This window comes from Terrapene carolina, unplaced genomic scaffold, assembly GCF_002925995.2.
Source record: "Terrapene carolina triunguis isolate 2854851 unplaced genomic scaffold, T_m_triunguis-2.0 Scaffold66, whole genome shotgun sequence".
Taxonomy (NCBI): Eukaryota; Metazoa; Chordata; order Testudines; family Emydidae; genus Terrapene; species Terrapene triunguis.
Window position 1 is genome coordinate 31,324,730 of NW_020664417.1, and position 19,513 is coordinate 31,344,242.

At 37.4% G+C, this 19,513-nt stretch overlaps 1 protein-coding gene across 2 annotated transcripts in view; it reads left to right on the forward strand.

Annotated features, from left to right (window-relative positions):
* Positions 1–19,513, forward strand: part of TLL1 (tolloid like 1) — a 200,401-nt gene that overhangs the window by 169,683 nt on the left and 11,205 nt on the right. Inside the window, exons 17-20 of one of the 2 annotated variants that reach the window (XM_029910666.1) lie at positions 5,042–5,164; positions 7,605–7,730; positions 8,694–8,821; positions 16,648–16,861. In XM_029910666.1, the coding sequence (XP_029766526.1) occupies positions 5,042–5,164; positions 7,605–7,730; positions 8,694–8,821; positions 16,648–16,861 (591 nt within the window). The remainder of the gene's footprint in view (positions 1–5,041; positions 5,165–7,604; positions 7,731–8,693; positions 8,822–16,647; positions 16,862–19,513) is intronic. The other variant, XM_029910667.1, reaches the window with a different exon arrangement.

The window sequence follows — 19,513 nt, forward strand, 5'->3', positions numbered from 1 at the left end:
AGTTCACACACCATTTTTTCCTGGTAATTTAAACTCACTTTTTTTTTAAAGGGCTAAATTTATCTCTGGATTAAATTCACTAAAGTCAGGGAACTTATACTAGCGATGAACCTGAACCAAAATGTTTTTCTGGTTAAAGGGAAACCTGTTTTGCGTAGTGGGGATAGAAAACTCTCTCTCTCTCTGATCCTTCAAAAGAACTGGATGGCACACATGGGTATTCCATATTCACTGAATACTGTGCATTTATTTTTCATTAGAATTCTTTTCCATTCTGCTCTCTGCTCATTTTTCACAGTCTGTCTGTATTTACTTTTCACCCTGTTTCCCACTCTGTTCAATTCGCACCATCCTTTTTCCATTTAGTTGTTTTCTTCTATATGACTGGCTTTTGTTCCTTTTATCACAGAACACCCATCTCCTAATATTTTAGTCTAAGTCAAACTTTTGAATCCAAGATGTTCAAATGAGTTTGAAAGTACATAAAAGAAGCTTGTTTTTTCTTTATCAGCGCACTGGCAGTTAGTCACCCTTTCATCATTATAGACAACATGTGCTCTTGATCCAGGCATTGAGGGCACTATATGTATTGAAATCTTCAGCACATATATTTTGACTTCTGAAAGTTGACATTAGATCATCATTTGTCCTGACCCTATGTTCTTCTTTAATTCCTCATTTAATTCCGCCTTATGAAAAATACAAGGCTATCTTTAGCAAAGTTTACAATTAAACAATGTATAGATTAGAGAATTTAGGCATGTATTTATTATTATTTTTCAGTTTAAAAGTTGTGTTGGAAGGCCTTTAAGCATTGCACTAAAATCATAATAGAATCAATACAACTTCTTTAAAACTTCACCATTCTAATTATACAGCCAGACATCATCAAAAAAATCTAGCAAAAGGGCAAACCCAGTATCTGTCTGGCAATCCACCCACCAGCAATAGGTACATGCAATGCTAAGCAAGAGGATAGTAGATTAACAAAATGAGGGAGAGAGCCAAGACGTTTAAAAAAGAAAAGGGCACCATCCTGTACAACATTCTTACAGACAACCAAGGGATTATTTTGGGACTCCTTTGTGAGGGAATTCCACAACCATGAGTCCTCAGCCATCAAAACCTTGCCTACCTTCTAGCTCATTACTGGCTGAGCCTAAATTCTGTGAGTGGACCCCACCCCAATGGATTGTAACTGTTGACTGTAGGGCAAGAGACAACCTAAATTATGAAGGATTTTATATTCTAATATTACAACTTTAATTATGACTTTTGGCTAGAATTTGAGTGTAACAGACTCCCAGGTGCTACCTGAAGGAACAAACAAGCAACTATATTCTGTAACATTTCCAGTCAATGGAACAAATTTGAAGGAAGTCCAATTAGAAGCACATTACAGTAGTCTACCTGAGAGTTGACAAAGTCTAGTATGACTGGGGTAGGTTTATGTCTGAGGAAACTTTCCATACAAGCTGGAAACACTGAGCTCCATGAAATATATTCAAGTGTGACCCTACACACATACACACACACACACACACTTTTACTTTTGTATCTGTCTGACAGGTAGTAATCATACTGTCAGAATAAAAGGCATGTGCATACTGCCAATAAGTTCTGCAGAACACTTAGTCTTACCCAGGAACATCACCTCAGTTGTGCCTGGAATGGTTTCCTCAGTCTTAGCTGAACACATGGGCAGATACACAGCATTATGCCTTCTTTTCTATCATAAGCATTCCAGTGATACCACCGTTCCGTTTGTTCTCTCCAAGCACTTCACAAGTATATGGGATCTAATGGAATGCTTAGGGGAAGACGCGTAGGTATCCATAGCCACCTTCTTTGAGTTCTTCCCCTCCAGGAATGAGCAAAGTGGAAAAGTAACACTGCACAACCCCTTCTAGGACTGAAAAGATTGGGACAGATTACCTTAGAGAGGAGATGAATGAAAAGGAACATGATAAAGGGACCACAAAATAATGAATTGGGGAAAGTAGATCAGGAGCTTGTATTCCATTTTTAAAATGCAAGAACAAGGGGACATTCAATGAATTTGAAAGATGGCAAATTCAAACCAAATAAAAAAAATACTTGTTTGCAGAATGTGTAATTAGATGACGGAACTCATTGCCATAGCATATTAACTGATCTAGCTGAAAGCTGAGCAGAGTTCAAAAAAATTAGACATTGATGTGGAGTTATCTAGAGTTAGACTAGTAAATATATTTTTGAAAAAGTTTTGGAAGGGATATAAACACTCACTATTTAAGGCATAAACCCATTTCTAAGTATTGGACCTTTGTAGGGAAATTTCATTGGAGGCAGCTTATCCCGCAACTGACTACTGTGGGGTTTTGTTGTACCTTCCTCTTTAGCAGCTGATCCTGGCCAGTGTTGGAGACAGAATACAGGACGACATGGCCTATTAGTCTGATCCAATAGGATGTTCCTATGAATTGCCAAGAAACAAATCACCTGTTTCTGTATAAGACATCTCATGTAGTCAAATTTGGTGGACAAAATTATGACAATCCCATCCCACAAACAATTCTTCCTAAGCTGATACTGACCCAAAAACCCATGCATAATCAATTGTGCCATACAGGCCTTTCAGCATCTTACAGTCAGGTCTCAACTGCCAATTTTAAAAAAGGGTAAATGGGATGATGGGTAACTATAGGCATGCCAACCTGACATCAGTCGTGGGTAAGATAATGGAGTGGCTAATTTGGGACTCAATTAATGAAGAATTAAGGAAAGGTAATGTAATTAATGCAAATCAACATGGGTTTATGGAAAATCAATCCTGTCAACCTGATTTGATAGCTTTTTTTTTAAATGAGATTATCAGTTTGGCTGATAAAGGTAATAATGTTGACATAATATATATAGATTTTTCTAAGGCATTTGACTTGGTACCACATGACATTTTGATTTTAAAAACTAAAACAATATAAAATTAATATGGCACAGATTAAATGGATTAAAAACTGGCTGATAGGTCACAAAATATAATTGTAAACGGGAAATTATCATTGAGTGGATATGTTTCCAGTGGATCCCAGAGGGATTGGTTCTTGGCCATATGCTATTTAACATTTGTATCAGTAACTTGGAAGAAAATATAAAACCATAACTGATAAAGTTTGCAGATGATATAAAAATTGGGGAAGTGGTAAATAAATAAGAGGACAGGTCACTGATTCAGAGCAATCCAGATTGCTTGGTAAATTGGGCTCAAGCAAACAAGTCTTTGATTATGGCTAAATGTAAGTGTAGACATCTAGGAACAAAGAATGTAGGATGGTGGGGCTCTATCCTGGGAAGCAGTGACTCTGAAAAAGATTTGGAGGTCATGATGGATAATCAGCTGAACATGAGCTCCCAGTGTCACGCTGTGGCCAAAAGAGGTAATGCAATCCTAGGATACATAAACAGGAACTCTTAGGGGTAGAGAATTTATTTTACCCCTATATTTGGCACTGTTGCGACTGCTGCTGGAATAGTGCTTCCATTTCTGGTGCCCACAATGCAAGAAGGATGCTGATAAATTGGAGAGGGTTCAGAGAAGAGCTACATGAATGATGAAAGGATTAGAAAACATACCTTATAGTGACAGAATCAAAGAGATCAATCTATTTAGCTTAACAAAAAAGAGAATGTTAAAGGGTGACTTGATTACAGTCTATAAGTATCTAAATGGGGAACAAATATTTAATAATTGGCTCGTCAATCTAGCACAGAAGGGTACAGAATGATCCAGTGGCTGGAAGTTGAAGCTACCCAAATTTAGACTGGAAATAAAGTGTAAATGTTTAGCAGTGAGAATAATTAACCATTGAAACAATTTACCAAGGATCTTAGTGGAATCTCCATCACTGACAATTTTTAAATTAAGATTGGATGTTTTTCTAAACTATATTCTCTAGGAATTATTTGGGGAAGTTCTTTGTCCTGTGTCATGTAGGGGGGCAGACTATATGATCACAATGGTCCTTTCTGGCTTTGGAGTCTGGGAATCTCAGAAACACAAGATAAAAGGATAATCTTGCATGGTTGCCATGGTTAATAGATGTTTGCAGATGCATAACAAAATGTGAGTGGAGAGTTCTGAAAACAAAGGTTTATGCACCAAGTTTAACATGGTCATAGAAAAGTATACATTTTAGAGGATCAGAGAGACTGAGTCAACAACTGAATTCCATTCACACACCCATTTTTTCTAATAATAAATTCTTATCTCTTCACTAGCCAATCAGCACCCAAATTTTCATAGTGTTCCAGAACGCACATATTTAGCCAAGAATGCTTATGTGTGAGTGTATTCATGTGCTGTGACTTGAGGGATGTTTCAGGGTGATTTTCTATAAGTAGCAGAACAGCTGTTGTATAGATGTAATCTAGTGTCTTGAGGAGGGGGAAGGGATAATTTAAAACCATCTTGGGGCTGCAGGTAACTGATATTTTTTGGAAATAGTTGTGTCAATTTTTTTTTAAATTAAATATTAAGTTTCAAAGCATAAAACTTCCTATTACAAGTTTTGTGCCCTTCATGTGGATAACTGGGCAACCTATTGCAAGGTTTTTGCTGTGCGCACCCAAGGAAAAGTAGGCTGCTGAATCATTCAACGTGGCCTTGCTTCAGAAAAAAAAAACAATGTTTGATTTTCTGTGTAGGAAAGGTGATGGTCATGGGAGCAGCTATAATAATTTCTTTGAATAAGGCTCTTAAACAATAGTATGATTAATCACTGGTAGCAACCTGTTGTTAAACTGCTTCCATTTATCATGTGCTCTAGAGTTATTTTTGTGGTTTTGAATAAATATGATGTTTTGCATGCTCATTTAAAACAGTCACTGTGTCTGATGCATGATAAGAATTAATTTTACTGGGGTCTTTTTTTTTGTTTTTTTGGTGGGTTATGATTCAGTGAGCAGTTAAAAAAGAAAAGCTTAAATGTTTCTACCCTTGAGCAGATTCATGTTGGAGCACACACTCACCTGTGGCACTATCCTGGTACATTTATTTCCACAGACAAGAAAACTGCCTGCAAAGAGAAAATTTTTGTTTTTGAATCATGCAAGGACTTGATACAGGTTGCCCCCTCAGGCCGAGTACGTATTATTCACAGACTGGTGGCCTCTGGGGGTCTCAGAGGTACGACCACATGTCCTCTAAATTGTTAAAATCTAACATTTTGTTGAGAATGGATCTTTCCCTATACTGAGTATTGAAACAAACACACAAAAAGGAAGAAAGCATCCATTCAAAATTGGGAGACTGATTTCCATCTGTCAGAACAACAAATGATTTTGTTTTTACTAAGCAAAACATTTGTTTCTATAACTAATACAGACTAATTTTGAAACTGAGCTACAGATATGATGGAAAAATCCATACTGATTTATTCAACATCTATAAGGTTTGTTCAACAATTGCATCCTTCATTAAGTGTGCAATTAATTATTTCCATCCTAGTGTCACTAAGCTTATCTCTTCTACCTTTTGATTATTGTTTTGCACAGAGCTGATCTTTGAAGGGATCCATCATAGGCCCATTTCTTTATGCACATGTCCCTTTTGAGATTATTCTTCAGAATAATACATATTTATTTAATGTGAGAGTAGACTTTTCTGTTTCAGACAATTTGGCAGATGGGGAACTGGAAAGGGCCTTTACTTTATTTATTACAAAACTTGACTGGAATGTCCTTGTTTGTTACCTTTGATGAAAGCATTTGATCTTACCTTCCATTCTTTTCACTAGGTAAATAGAAAGTAGATACTAATATATAGGAGAGGAAATACTTACAAGTTTCTGTATTGTTAGTTGCATTCTAATTTCTTATTTGCTTGTCATGCTTCTAAGCTTGCAACAGGGAGTATGTGCTAGTGCTTGCTTTTGCAAAGATGAGAGATTAAAACTTTTGCTTGAAATCAAATAATGCATGATGTTGACTTTGTGTTCCTATTAGAAGTATCCTTCTGAGTTTTTATGTTTTTCTAAATGATCACAAATATAAACCGCTTCTGTGAAGTGTACTTACTTTTAAACTGTTCCTCCACATTCAAATCTGTTCACATCTGCAGGAAGCTCCCAAGCACTCTCAATGCAAACAGATTTGAGATTTATAGTACAAATGAAAATGCAGTAGAAACTTGGTTTTGACTTGCAGGATTTTCCTATGAATATATATCATCATCATGTTACTGTACAGCAATGTATTGTAAATACAAATAGATTTACTGAAGGGCTTGCAAGTCAACAAGTCAAGCTTCACGTACATTTTGGCAGGTAAAACTCAGGTATTGTGTAAGTACTTAGACAATAAAGATTCCTTTTGCTGTATTACTATACATATGCTTCAACAAAGGTAGGGAGAAGTAATACAATATAAGTAAAACAGTAACAAGAAGCTTAAATTATACAAGACAGCTTGTGTTTCTGTAGAAATTCCTACTAAGCCAAACATGGTCTGAAATATTGCATATTAATTTTGTTAAGAAATAACACACTCCCTTTCGTATGTCTTAAGAAATCTGAGGGCAAATGAGATGCATGCTCTGCATCCCAGTTCTGAAACAATCTGACTTCTGATATGACCATAATTTGTTCACATTTTTTTTGCATGGTGAAACGACAGAGGTCGGTGTGATATGGCATTATATATGTATGTCAGGAACAGTCTGCCAGTTTTGATTTAATGGACCAGCCCCACCTAAAATGACAACAGCCAAATGACACAGAATGGTGGCAGCTGATGCCTTCTGCTGTAATGACTGCCTGTTAATCTAATTTGGCTTTTTTCCCTGCAGTGAATTTGGTGGCTGTGTAATGTAGCTCATATTTTCTCCCCTACCGTCTGGTTGATTTCTAACATGCTAAAAGCTTTTTTAGAGAGGATTACTTATTAATAAACAGGACTGCATGCTATATGGCAGATCTCCCTGAAACAATTAACATCGGTTTCTTTTCTGTGTTTTTTAACAATGTATTTTCCCTTTTGAGATGTTTTGTAATGTCCAGATTCATTAAAATCAAAGCACATTTTTCACTCTGCTTGAACAAAACAACTAATTGATAATGTTTATGATGAGTAACTTATTTTTAATATCAACATGTGCAGAGCTTGAAACCTTGTTTGGCCTGAACATCCAATTTACATACATTGTAGAATTGGTGTGAGGTGGGAATACCTTATGTGTTTGTCCAGATAGTAAAACTCCTTGTTGTGCATGGAACTGTGGCCACTGAAGAGATACTTTATGAAATCTATATCAATAAAACTAGCTAAAAAAGTAATATTAGCCATTTGTTCTATATCTTTTATTTTCTTGAAACTACTTTGTTCTGTCTCTTGAGAAATAGACCTCACTTTCCATGGGAATTTACTAAAATAATAGTGCCATAGTGCAAGGTTGCAGGCTGAACAATGAATGGGTAGAACTAAGGTACAATTAAATTACCATACTGAGAAGAATAAGGTCTGTGCCTTAGTTTACCCTTTTCTGGACTTAAACATTAATATAAAAATGTTGTCTACATTCTACAAGCTATAGATGTGATGCTCACAGAACCATGTTGTGTATCCCTTAGACAAGGACGAGTGTTCTAAGGACAACGGTGGCTGCCAGCATGAATGCATCAACACTATAGGAAGCTATGTCTGTCAGTGCCGCAATGGATTTGTGCTACATGAAAATAAACATGACTGCAAGGAAGGTAAGGGTTAGGGCATTTGAAGAGCAGATAGTAGAGACGACCCAGCTATCTTTTAGAAAGTTATCTTCATCTCTGTAGAAAGTTATCATCATGTAGAAAAGGGAGGTACCTTTTAATGCAAACCAGCAGGGTCTACATGGGGCAGATAGAGCACTCTACAAATCACATCCCTCTAGTCTGGACTGTGGTGCTGTTTAGACAAGCCCTTACCTTCCTTCAGAGAGTGTTGTGAGGCTTAATTCTCTAATGTATATAAAGTCTTTTGAGATTCTTGAAGGGAAAGTACTTAAGAAGGTGGAGTAGTTTTATCATTTTATCCTCACTTTATTTAAATTTAAATGTTAGTATTTATTTAATGAGAGGGACTTCTACTAATTTGATTAGGACAAAGAAGACCTTGTATAGTCAGACATTTCTCAGTAGATATTCATGATTCATTCGCAGTCTTTTGCCAACAACAGTATCTCTCTCTCTCTCCCTCTCTCTCTATTAATCATGGTTTCCCAACCAAAATCAAGGTTCAGTACCTTTAATGCCTGCTTTAGTGGGAGGGCAGAAAAGCAAAATATGAAATTTTCAGGAAGGAATTCCATTCTGGGTTTTTCTACTTAATTTTATTTGTGAGGAAGGCTTAGTAGCGGGAATGGCAAAATATTGACTTCATTTAGATAAATAGTTTAGGCATATCATTCATATATATAGTTTGTTTATAGAAGGTTTATGTGATCCATTGTAAACAACACTGTAAATGTAATGGTCAATCAGTAAACAAGCAGTCCTAGATTAATCTCCATGATGTATTTGCCAAAGGTGATGAACATGATACCGGATACTGAAGAGGTGATTAGCTAGCTTCCTGAAAATCCTTTCCTTTCAATGAATCAGTTGATAAAAAGTCTGCTTTTCTGACTACATCTTTAACACAGATTTCCAAACTAACTGATGCTATCATTATTGGCACAGCTGAGTGTGAACAGAAGATCCATAGTCCGACTGGAGTCATCACAAGTCCTAACTGGCCAGACAAATACCCAAGTAGGAAGGAATGCACATGGGAAATCAGTGCCACTCCTGGTCACAGAGTCAAATTAGTAAGTTATTTAAGTGTTGTTGTTTTTTAACCAAATTTCCTCCTGAGCTGACCAGCTACTTTCACAGGCCACTATATGAAAATAATATTGATCTATGTTCACTGATCAATTGGCAGCCAAAAAGTATGCTCTTTAGATTACACTAGTTAGTAAGAATCCGCTGACTTTTAAAATAAAACCCATTATTTTTAAAACAATGAATATTTACTAAAATGTGTTATGAAGATATCAACATTTTAAAACAAAGATTAATATGAAGTTTAACCCTCAGTGAAGAATTATTTTAAGAGTGTTAAGTGTTTTCATAATACTTAGATGAAAATTCAAAAGATCTGATTTTTTTTAATCTCAAATATTGGTTTGGAGTATTATTTTTGTCTGATTATATATAATTGATTCAGAGGCTTGGGACACTTTCATGTACATAATTCACATGGACATTCCAGATTCACTGTACAAGATTTCTGCACTTTGATTCTCAGCTTTTTTTAGATTTCACCGCATTATTGTGGTACAGCACTGAGCTTGAGAGATGGGATGCTCTTAAGGATGTGTCTTCACTGCAATTTGAGGTCTGATTGCAGCTCAGATAGACATAGTCATGCTAGCATTACCCCATTCTAGAATGGCTAAAAATAACTGTGCTGCCATGTCTTCACTTGCTTCAGTGTGGGCTATATAAGCACATGGGTACATATCCCTTGGGCACATACTCATGCTGCTAGCCTGTGCTGAAGCCCATGCCCTTGTGTCTACACTGCTATTTTTAGCTGGGCTAGTGCAGGTTGAGCTAGTGTGGGTTTGTCTACCTGTGCTGCAGTCATACCTCAGATTCCAATGTAGACGTAGCCTAAGCCAACTTTGTGCCCTCCTGACCCTGAGCTGTTCCAGGCGCTGGAGAGGACCCTGGTGAAACAGCCCTTAGGCCTGTTTAAGTTATGGCAGATTCCCTGGACTGCCCTCTGGGAATCGCACTGCCCAGGGCTGGCTCCAGCATTTCTGCCGCCCTAAGCAAAAAAAAAAAAAAAGCCGCCCTCGGCAACTGGAAAAAAAAAATAAAAAATAAAGCCGCGATCGGCAGCGGCAGTTCAGCGGCAGGTCCTTCGCTCCTAGAGGGAGTGAGGGACCTGCCGCAGGTGCCGCCCCTCTCCCTGGGCCGCCCCAAGCACCTGCTTGTTAAGCTGGTTCCTGGAGCCGGCCCTGGCACTGCCCAGCATCTCATCAGCTCTGCATGCTGTGTCCACACCCCCAACATGCCCTTCCAACCTTCGGCATGTCCCCTATATTTAAGGCTTGTGGAACGGTACTCAGGATGCAGCCTTATAGCCATCTTCTGCAGTGTTAGTGCCAGAAGAATTGTCCCCTAGTCAGTTACTGAACTCTTAAGTCCTCTTTATGCTGCTCCAACCCTTTTCCCTGGCATAAAGAAGCCCGAGCAGGGGTAAGGATCTCACCTAAAATGCAATGCAGTAGTTTTCTCTTAAACAGTCTTGGTCAAACAGGGGAGGAAAATGTACGGTAACAGGAGGAAACAGATTTTTCAGAGACAGGGTGGTGTGAAAATAGAACTTGCAAAACATACTAAGGCAACACTAACATAATCACTCTACACTAAAAGCCTAAATTTCGGCCTTTGGGTATGCGCCTAACTGAGCATAACAATGCCTGTCCCTTTGTGGATCTGGCTCCAAATGCTTAAACCCTACATGCAAAGAGGGGACGAATGCTCTGCCCATTCACTGGGTTCAGTGAGTGTTCAAGTAGAGTGGAGAGGGAGGGTGGGCCTGTGCTGGCTCATTCCCAACAAGTGAACTTCTCCCATATGAACAACTTTTATTTTGTGTATATCTTATCTAGCCAGAGGCATGGACAGATTTTTATAAAAGCACTTTGAGTGCCCGTAAACTCAGCAGGAAAGCTCATGCATTTGGATTTCCTTGCTGAATTTTAGTTTTCTCTCTTCCAGAAGAAACCATTCTAAAATCTTTATCAACTGTTCCTTTTTCATTTGAAATAGAATCTGGGTAAACATTTTCAAAAGCACACCAGAGGCCCAGTTTCAAAAGTGAAAGTCAGTGGAAGTGAGAGTTGAATGTCAATGAGAGTTATGTGCCTAACCTGCCTACGAGCTTTTGATAATCCCACTAGGCTGCACTACCCGCATCTTTCGGTGCCTAAATACTATTGAAAATCTGGTCCTAAGCATCTAAATCACTTTTGAAAATGGGGTTTAGGCCCATAAGTTATTTAAGTGTTTTCAAAAATTATAGAATCAATATCAGGGTTGGAAGGGACCTCAGGAGGTCATGTAGTCCAACCCCCTGTTCAGAGCAGGACCAATCCCCAACTAAACCATCCCAGCCAGGGCTTTGTCAAGCCGGACCTTAAAACCCTCTAAGGAAGGAGATTCCATCACCTCCCTAGGTAACCCATTCCAGTGCTTCACCACCCTCCCAGTGAAAAAGTTTTTCCTAATAACCAACCTAAACCTCCCCCACTGCAACTTGAGACCGTTACTCCTTGTTCTATCATCTGGTACCACTGAGAACAGTCTAGATCCATCCTCTTTGGAACCCCCTTTAAGGTAGTTGAAAGCAGCTATCAAATCCCCTCTCATTCTTCTCTTCTGCAGACTAAATAATCCCAGTTCCCTCAGCCTCTCCTCATAAGTCATGTGCTCCAGCCACCTGATCATTTTTGTTGCCCTCCGCTGGACTCTTTCCAATTTTTCCACATCCCTCTTGTAGTGTGGGGCCCAAAACTGGACACAGTACTCCAGATGAGGCCTCACCAATGCCGAATAGAGGGGAATGATCATGTCCCTCGATCTGCTGGCAATGAGCCTACTTATACAGCCCAAAATGCCGCTAGCCTTCTTGGCAACAAGGTCACACTGTTGACTCATATTGTCCTCCATCCTTGAAAAAAATCACAGAGCTAAAGGGTTATCATCCTTTCTGATCTGAATAGTGAAACTCTGTTAATCAAACAAAACAGGCTTCTTTATTTACCTTATGAAGTGTTCAGCAACCACTGAAAGTTAATGAGAGCTGAGCACCTAACTCCCTTAAGCTCTTTTGAAAATCTCACCATCAAGTATAGTGGACAAGTATAACAGTCATTAGCAAAACATTTCACAACTAGAAATTTTCAACTGTGCTAAATGTTTGTATGGGAAGATAACACATTACATTATTTTATTCACAATCTTGTTAGCTGCTTATCACTTATTTTGTATTTGATCCATATACCAATAAAACTAATGCAGCACTTCCATTTTATAAATATTTCCTATTTTGCTTCCAAACTAAGTTCAAGTTCATTCCTACTTTTCCTATGCCCAATGAACAGAAAAGATAAGCTTCTGCACACCAAATGAACCAAGTGAGTCCTGAAGCTGTGCGTTATTTTTGAAGTTCCGTGTACCTAATCTTCTCCTGTGAGTGCTCTTAGTTTTGATAAATCATTGCAGAGTCTTTCCCTGGTAACAGTAAAATGAAGCATTCTGTGTAATCAAGGGTTCCAGGAAACAATGGACGTGCACTGTGGAATTTTTAAACTAGATGTCCAGATGAAAAAAATGCTTTTGAAACTGTCTACGTACGGCACAGAGAGAGAGAGAGAGAGTTTAAAAGCTCATTTGACACTTCAATTTTGGAAATTAGTCTAAGTGAAGCTTAATTTGAGGAACACCCTACTGCATATATAAAAATGATTTTTGAACAAATGCCTGGAAATGAATCTAGATAACATAGAAAAAAGAATGAGTTAAAGAAAACTGCAATACTTTTGCTCAGCCTATTGTCCTAAAAGTTCCCAAGTTCATAAGAACGACCATTCTGGGTCAGACCAAAGGCCCGTCTAGTCTGGTATCCTGTCTTCCAACAGGGGCCAATGCCAGGTGCCCCAGAGGCAATGAACAGAACACATAATCATCAAGTGATCCATTCCCTGTCGCTCATTCCCAGCTTCTGGCAAACAGAGGCAAGGGACACCATCCCTGTCCATCCTGACTAATAGCCATTGATGGACCTATCCTCCATGAATTTATCTTGTTCTTTTTTGAACCCTGTTAAAGTCTTGGCCTTCACAACATCCTGTGGCAAAGAGTTCCAGAGGTTGACTGTGCGTTGTGTGAAGAAATACTTCCTTTTGTTTGCTTTAAACCTGCTTCCTATTAATTTCATTTGGTGACCCCTAGTTCTTGTGTTATGAGAAGGAGTAAATAACACTTCCTTATCTATTTTCTCAACACCAGTCATGATTTTATAGACCTCTATCATATCCCCCCTTAGTCATCTCTTTTCCAAGCTGAAAAGTCCCAGTTTTATTAATCTCTCCTCATACGGAAGCCATTCCATACCCCTAATCATTTTTGTTGCCCTTTTCTGAACTTTTTCCAATTCCAATATATCTTTTTTGAGATGTGGGCATGCCATGTATTTATATAGAGGGAATATGATATTTCCTGTCTTATTATCTATCCCTTTCTTAACGATTCCCAACATTCTGTTCACTTTTTTGACTGCCGCTGCACATTGAGTGGATGTTTTCAGAGAACTATCCACAATGACTCCAAGATCTCTTTCTTGAGTGGTAAGAGCTAATTTAGACCCCATCATTTTATATGTATAGTTGGGATTATGTTTTCCAGTGTGCATTACTTTGCATTTATCAACATTGAATTTCATCGGCCATTTTGTTGCCCAGTCACCCAGTTTTGAGAGATCCTTTTGTAGCTCTTCGCAGTCTGCCTGGGACCTAACTATCTTGATTAGTTTTGTATTATCTGCAAATTTTGCCACCTCACTGTTTACTCCATTTTCCAGATCATTTATTAATATGTTGACTAGAACTGGTCCCAGTACAGACCCCTGGGGGACGCAACATTTACTTCTCTCCATTCTGAAAACTGACCATTTATTCCTGCCCTTTGTTTCCTATTGATTAACCAGTTACCAATCCACGAGAGGACCTTCCCTCTTATCCCATGACAGCTTACTTTGCTTAAGAGCCTTTGATGAAGGACATTGTCAAAGACTTTCTGAAAATCTAAGTACACTATATCCACTGGATCCCCCTTGTCCACACACTCGTTAATCTTTATTCATCTTGATTTAAATTATGCAAAGAGTATTTAAAGTTTTTTTATTTCAAAATTTTATTACCGAGCTTAATAATAAAGGCAGCTGAAAAGCAAATTCTTTGTGTCCCTGGAAATGTGGGGATGCTATGGATAAAACTTTAAGCCAATTTCTTTGTTTAATATTTCTTTCAATCTGTTTTAATGTTTGAAATAGTTTAATATATAATATTTGCTTTTTCTTAAATCCTCTAGTTCTGTTTATGATTGTTTAATGATTATTAAAACAGGTTTGAAACTCTTTGCATTCTCTTTGCGTAGGACACTGACTTTATATTGTATGTCAAAATAACATATCTTTTAAGGAAGATAGCTTCTTTGCATTAGGCTCATAAACCCTAATTGTAATTCAAACATTTAAAATAATAGATTTCACAGGTTATTGATTGTAAGAAGTGCTCTGAACAACTGACCTTTCAGATTGCAGAACTGAATAAAATACAGTGTGATTTTCCTTTTAAAAACAAAAAAATTTAAAAATCAAACTCAGAACTATAGACTGCTCTTAGAGCACATATAGAATTCCCATTGATATTCACATTGGATTCACTCGATTGTATATTTAACCAGCTCTTACAGCCTCTCAGTGTGTTGTTTATTTTTTTAAATTAATCAAATATTATTAGGGGCCCAATGACAACACATACCTGGCCGTATGAAGATAGGATGGTTGATTGAAATTTTAGAGTGGCAACGGGGATTGCTGCACATCTGTTTTTATTACATCTGTGATTTCCTTCCGCTCATATAAATGTCAACTTTTCCTATAAAATGAATCTGTGTCCATCCAGTACTATCTTTTCACTCTTCAGTTCTTTGTGAACTAAAACTGATATTCTGAGTATTCTTTCTCATTTGCCAAAACATCAGTGCTTCAGCTGTATGCAGTTCATTTAGGACAGCTGGTAATATAAAGTGCCATCACATTTTATATTGGCTGACTTCCATCAGGGATTCAGTAGATTAGACTTGCTTTGGTGTACCAGACAGAATGCTCAGTTATTATGTGTGCTCAGAGTTAGACTGTTTGCTTTTATTCCTTTTAAATATTGCTTCTTAATCTTTTAGCTTGCTTTGCTGGAAATACACTGAGTACAGTTAGGAGCATTAATTCCTAGAGTGCTTTTGTGATATTTTATTGTATTAACAAAACATAGTTTGAGAACCATAAGATTGCTAATTATTAATAATAATAATAAATAAATTCCACTGAACTGAATGAGCTTTCAATTTAAAGGTTAATTGTGAAAATGTTCAGAGAAGTATTTCAGCCTCTCAATGCTTATACATAGTTCTCTATGACCTTTCATCCTTAGGGTTCTCATACAGCTCAGTAGTGACCAGAAGTTATATCTCATGGCTTTTTGATGTCCCATTTGTAATAAGCTTGGTGATCTCAGTCCAGTCCTGAATAGAGAAGCATCCATATATCACATAAATAGCACACTTGTCATTAGTTGGAACACTAGGTGGCAGTCTCAGTGGAGAAGACAAGAAGGATCTGGAGACTGAACTATTCCTTGCTCCTGGAAGTGGTCCCTTATTATTAGGTTCTGATGATATGGTTCAGAAACTCCCACTGTCTTTGAGCTACCCTGTTCTGTGGACAAATACTTTTAAGGTTGTAAAAAGTGACTTGTGATTTTTGGGTCCCTCAATTTTCGGGTGCCCCCATCTTCAGCCAGTTTAAAGGGCCTGATTTTCAGAGAGTAGGGGCCAGACTCGGCGAATCCGACACCTTCAAAGTATCTTCAGCTGGATACCCTAGAATTGAGGGACAGAAAATCACTAGTCACTTTTTAAAATCTTGGACAACTGGACTCCACTCTCCAGGGCATGGGGAGAGTTGTGAGTCTCTAGGAGCTCAGATAAACACTAAATAAATGTTGCTGTGTGGAGAAGAAATATACAACAGACCTGAAAGTAAGTAATACTTGTGAACTTTAAGATAACTGCAGCAACGTTCCTCTTTCTTTGAGAGTTGGTGACAAGTAAAACTGAGTTATGTTGGGGTTTATTTACAAATTCACTCAAAACCCATTTTTGCAGCTTTCTTAGACTGATTTCCTGGAGAAAGATGATTTTAATTTGCTGAGTGAAGCCTTAAATATAACCAATATTGTAGTTATAAAAATTGATTTATATGGCATAATTTTCAAAAGACCATGCTGTATATGTTTTACTTACAAAAGGCCATGTGGAAACGTCATTTTCATTGGTTTAAACTGCATTGAAGAAGCACATATATAAAAGCACAACGTCTCACAGATGTTGCAGGGCCCCAGTTATAAAAGGAACCAGTAGATTTTCTACTTTCTGGCTGGTTTTGGATGTTCTGTGAAATTTGGAATAATCCTGGGACCTAATTGTATGAATTCAACAGAATGGCTATGGTATTCCAGATTTGCTCTTTTCTGCCATGGATTGGACACAATTGTCCTAATCCCTTTCATGTGAAGCGGTGCCTCGCCAATGTTAAAATTATTGTCTTTATTATTACTCTCCTTCCTTAGAGTGAGTATGTCATTCAAAGGTCCAAGCTTATAACCGCAACAAAATTACATGTGCTCTCAATTGCAAGCAGACTGCATGCTGGAAACGTATATACAGTTCATTTTTATTATGTATAAGATATAATATGTATTGGAGTCCTTCTTAACACACTATTTTGCTTTCTTTTCAGACCTTTAATGAGTTTGAGATTGAACAACATCAGGAATGTGCTTATGACCACTTGGAAGTGTTTGATGGAGAAACAGAAAAGTCTCCAATTCTGGGACGTTTATGTGGCAATAAGATACCAGATCCTCTTGTTGCTACTGGAAATAAAATGTTCCTCCGGTTTGTTTCTGATGCATCAGTACAAAGAAAAGGCTTCCAAGCCACACACTCTACAGGTTAGGAAATCAGGATGTCATTTACTGATCATTTTCCCTGGATGGAGACATTCAGGATTTTCTCGCTCTATGAGCAATTGTTTAGTAGATAAATCAGTGCTACGAATAAATCTGAACAAATCCTTGGAGGCAGTAGATGAAATCTAAACTCAGAGATGAAAGGAAATATTGTCAGGATTCTAGAATTAACTCTTTTTTGCCATCTTATTACTTTATTTTTTGTTTTGTTTTGGATTTTTTTCTTTTTTCTTTTTTTAACCTTAATGTTGTTCCTGGACAGTCATTAAAAAGTAATCAGTTACTTTGGAAAAAGATCTAGTAAAAGCCAAAAGTAAGACAATGGTGAATTCTTTCCTAAGGAAAGGCACGATTACTTTTGAAATTCAGCAGATTTGGGAAACAGGTTTTTAAGAAATTTGTATTCTTATAATTAATGCCATAACTGACTATACTTATAAAAGATTCCTCAGCCTCTAATTTCATTTCCAGTGGAGCTATTTTAATGTAGTGTGCTGTGTACCAAAATAGTCTCTGATTTTTGTCTTCTATGGCTTTAAATAAAACATGGGATTTTATGTTAACAGGTAACACTATTTCTTCTACAGTTAAAAAAGGAATGGTAAGCAAAGGTAAAAAATAAGCAAAACAAAATTGACAGTCTTGCTAAAATAAACAAGGTTTTAAAAAGTTTAGTCTCCTTCAGACTTAGCAGTTAGTTTTGGTGCTTGATAGGAATTATTGGAATTCAAAATATGTTTTGAAATTTCATTAATCGGTTGCTTAGGACATTTTCCATGTTACAAACATTAATTTTCTGAAGTTGCTTGGCTTACAGTGACCCCTAGTGGTGACTCTAAAAATTGTAACCTCCAAGACATGTTTGTAAAGGGAAGAGGAGTCATTCAAAAATATTAGAGAGCAGGGGTGCTGGAACAGTTTGTATAGTGGGGGTTCTGACAGCCACTGAACCAAGCTGTAAACCCCGTATATTATGAAAACCACTTCAAGCCAAGGGTTGCAGCAATAGCCCTAGTTCCAGCACCTATGTTAGAGTAGAATAGAAGAATATTTCCCCAATCTCTACAGTAGAAATAATATTTCTTCATTTACCACAATCAATTCTTACTCAGGGATTATTTTGTAAACTGCATACTAAAGTGGATATTATATAAATATGACTTCTAGCATACTAAGGCTTTGCTGACACACAAAAATCCCTAATCTTGAGTATAAGGATGAATAGTCTATATTGTATCCATGTAGTTTAACATTATCTAAAACATCACATGCAACATGAAAGTGTGTGTGCAACTATCGAGTCATTGTAAATTAATATTAAAATTCTAATTAGATTTTTTCCCCTTGCATTTTTGTAGAGAAATAATTTTTGATACTTTGTGATTAATTTCTCCTTTTGGCAGAGCCTGGGCTCTCTCTCACCTTTTGTGTTCTGATGCTGGAAAATGAAAGCTTTGTTTAACCTGACATTCAGTGTACTTCTCTTTCTTGTTATAGGGCCTGATTTGCAAACACTTAGTAGTACGCTCATGATGTGTTTGCTGGATCAGGCCCTTCCTTATCTCCCTTTGTATCTGCTACAATTGTACATCTACAACCACATGTGTTACACATGTACATTTTAACTCTTAAGAGGGACTGAAAAAATTATCATGTGCTTTACTTCATCCTTCCCAAATCCTACCAGATCATTTGTACTACCCCCTCCAGTCTTCTCTACCACACAATGACCATTATGATTTTCACAAAATTATATATAAAAGGTTTGATTGGTCCTTATTACAATTTTACAGTAAATAATTAAAACCCAAAACTATTGGTAAGATGGGTGTTGTAATACTACTGATTTATGTAGTTTCTTTCCATTTACACAATTGCAGTAGTCATTACATAAAGGAAATTAAAATCTATGCCCACAGTATTTCTAAGTGTTACCAGTTACATTGCTACATAAAATCATAGAAGATTAGGGTTGGAAGAAACCTCAGGCGTTCATCTAGTCCAATCCCCTGCTCAAAGCAGGACCAACCCCAACTAAATCCTCCCAGCCAGGACTTTGTCAAGCAAGACCTTAAAAATCTCTAAGGATGGAGATTCCACCACCTCCCTAGGTAACCCATTCCAGTGCTTCACCATCCTCCTAGTGAAATAGTTTTTTCTAATATCCATCCTAGACCTCCCCCACTGCAACTTGAGACCATTGCTCCTTGTTCAGTCACCTGCTACCACTGAGAACAGACGAGCTCCATCCCCCTCACTCTCCTCTTCTGCAGACAAATAAGCCAAGTTCCCTGAGCCTCTCCTCATAAGTCATGTGCCCCAGCCCCCTAATAATTTTTGTACAGTTAATGGCTTGCTGGTATTTCCCTTATAAATGTCTGTTTGAAGAGGTTTATAACTTCCACTTGATGTGGAAACTTTGTGTATGATATCTCAGCACAGGTACAGTGTTTTCCTTCAGAATGTTGAAAAACAAAATCTGCTTGATTCTTTTTAAGAATGTAGAATAAAAAAAGGTGCATTTTTTGCTCATATATAGTTCAAAGTTAATTTTTGAAGGAAAATGTTTCACAAAATATCCATTAAGTTAATTGATAGCATAGCGAAGAAGTGTTTAGGGATACAGTTTGTATG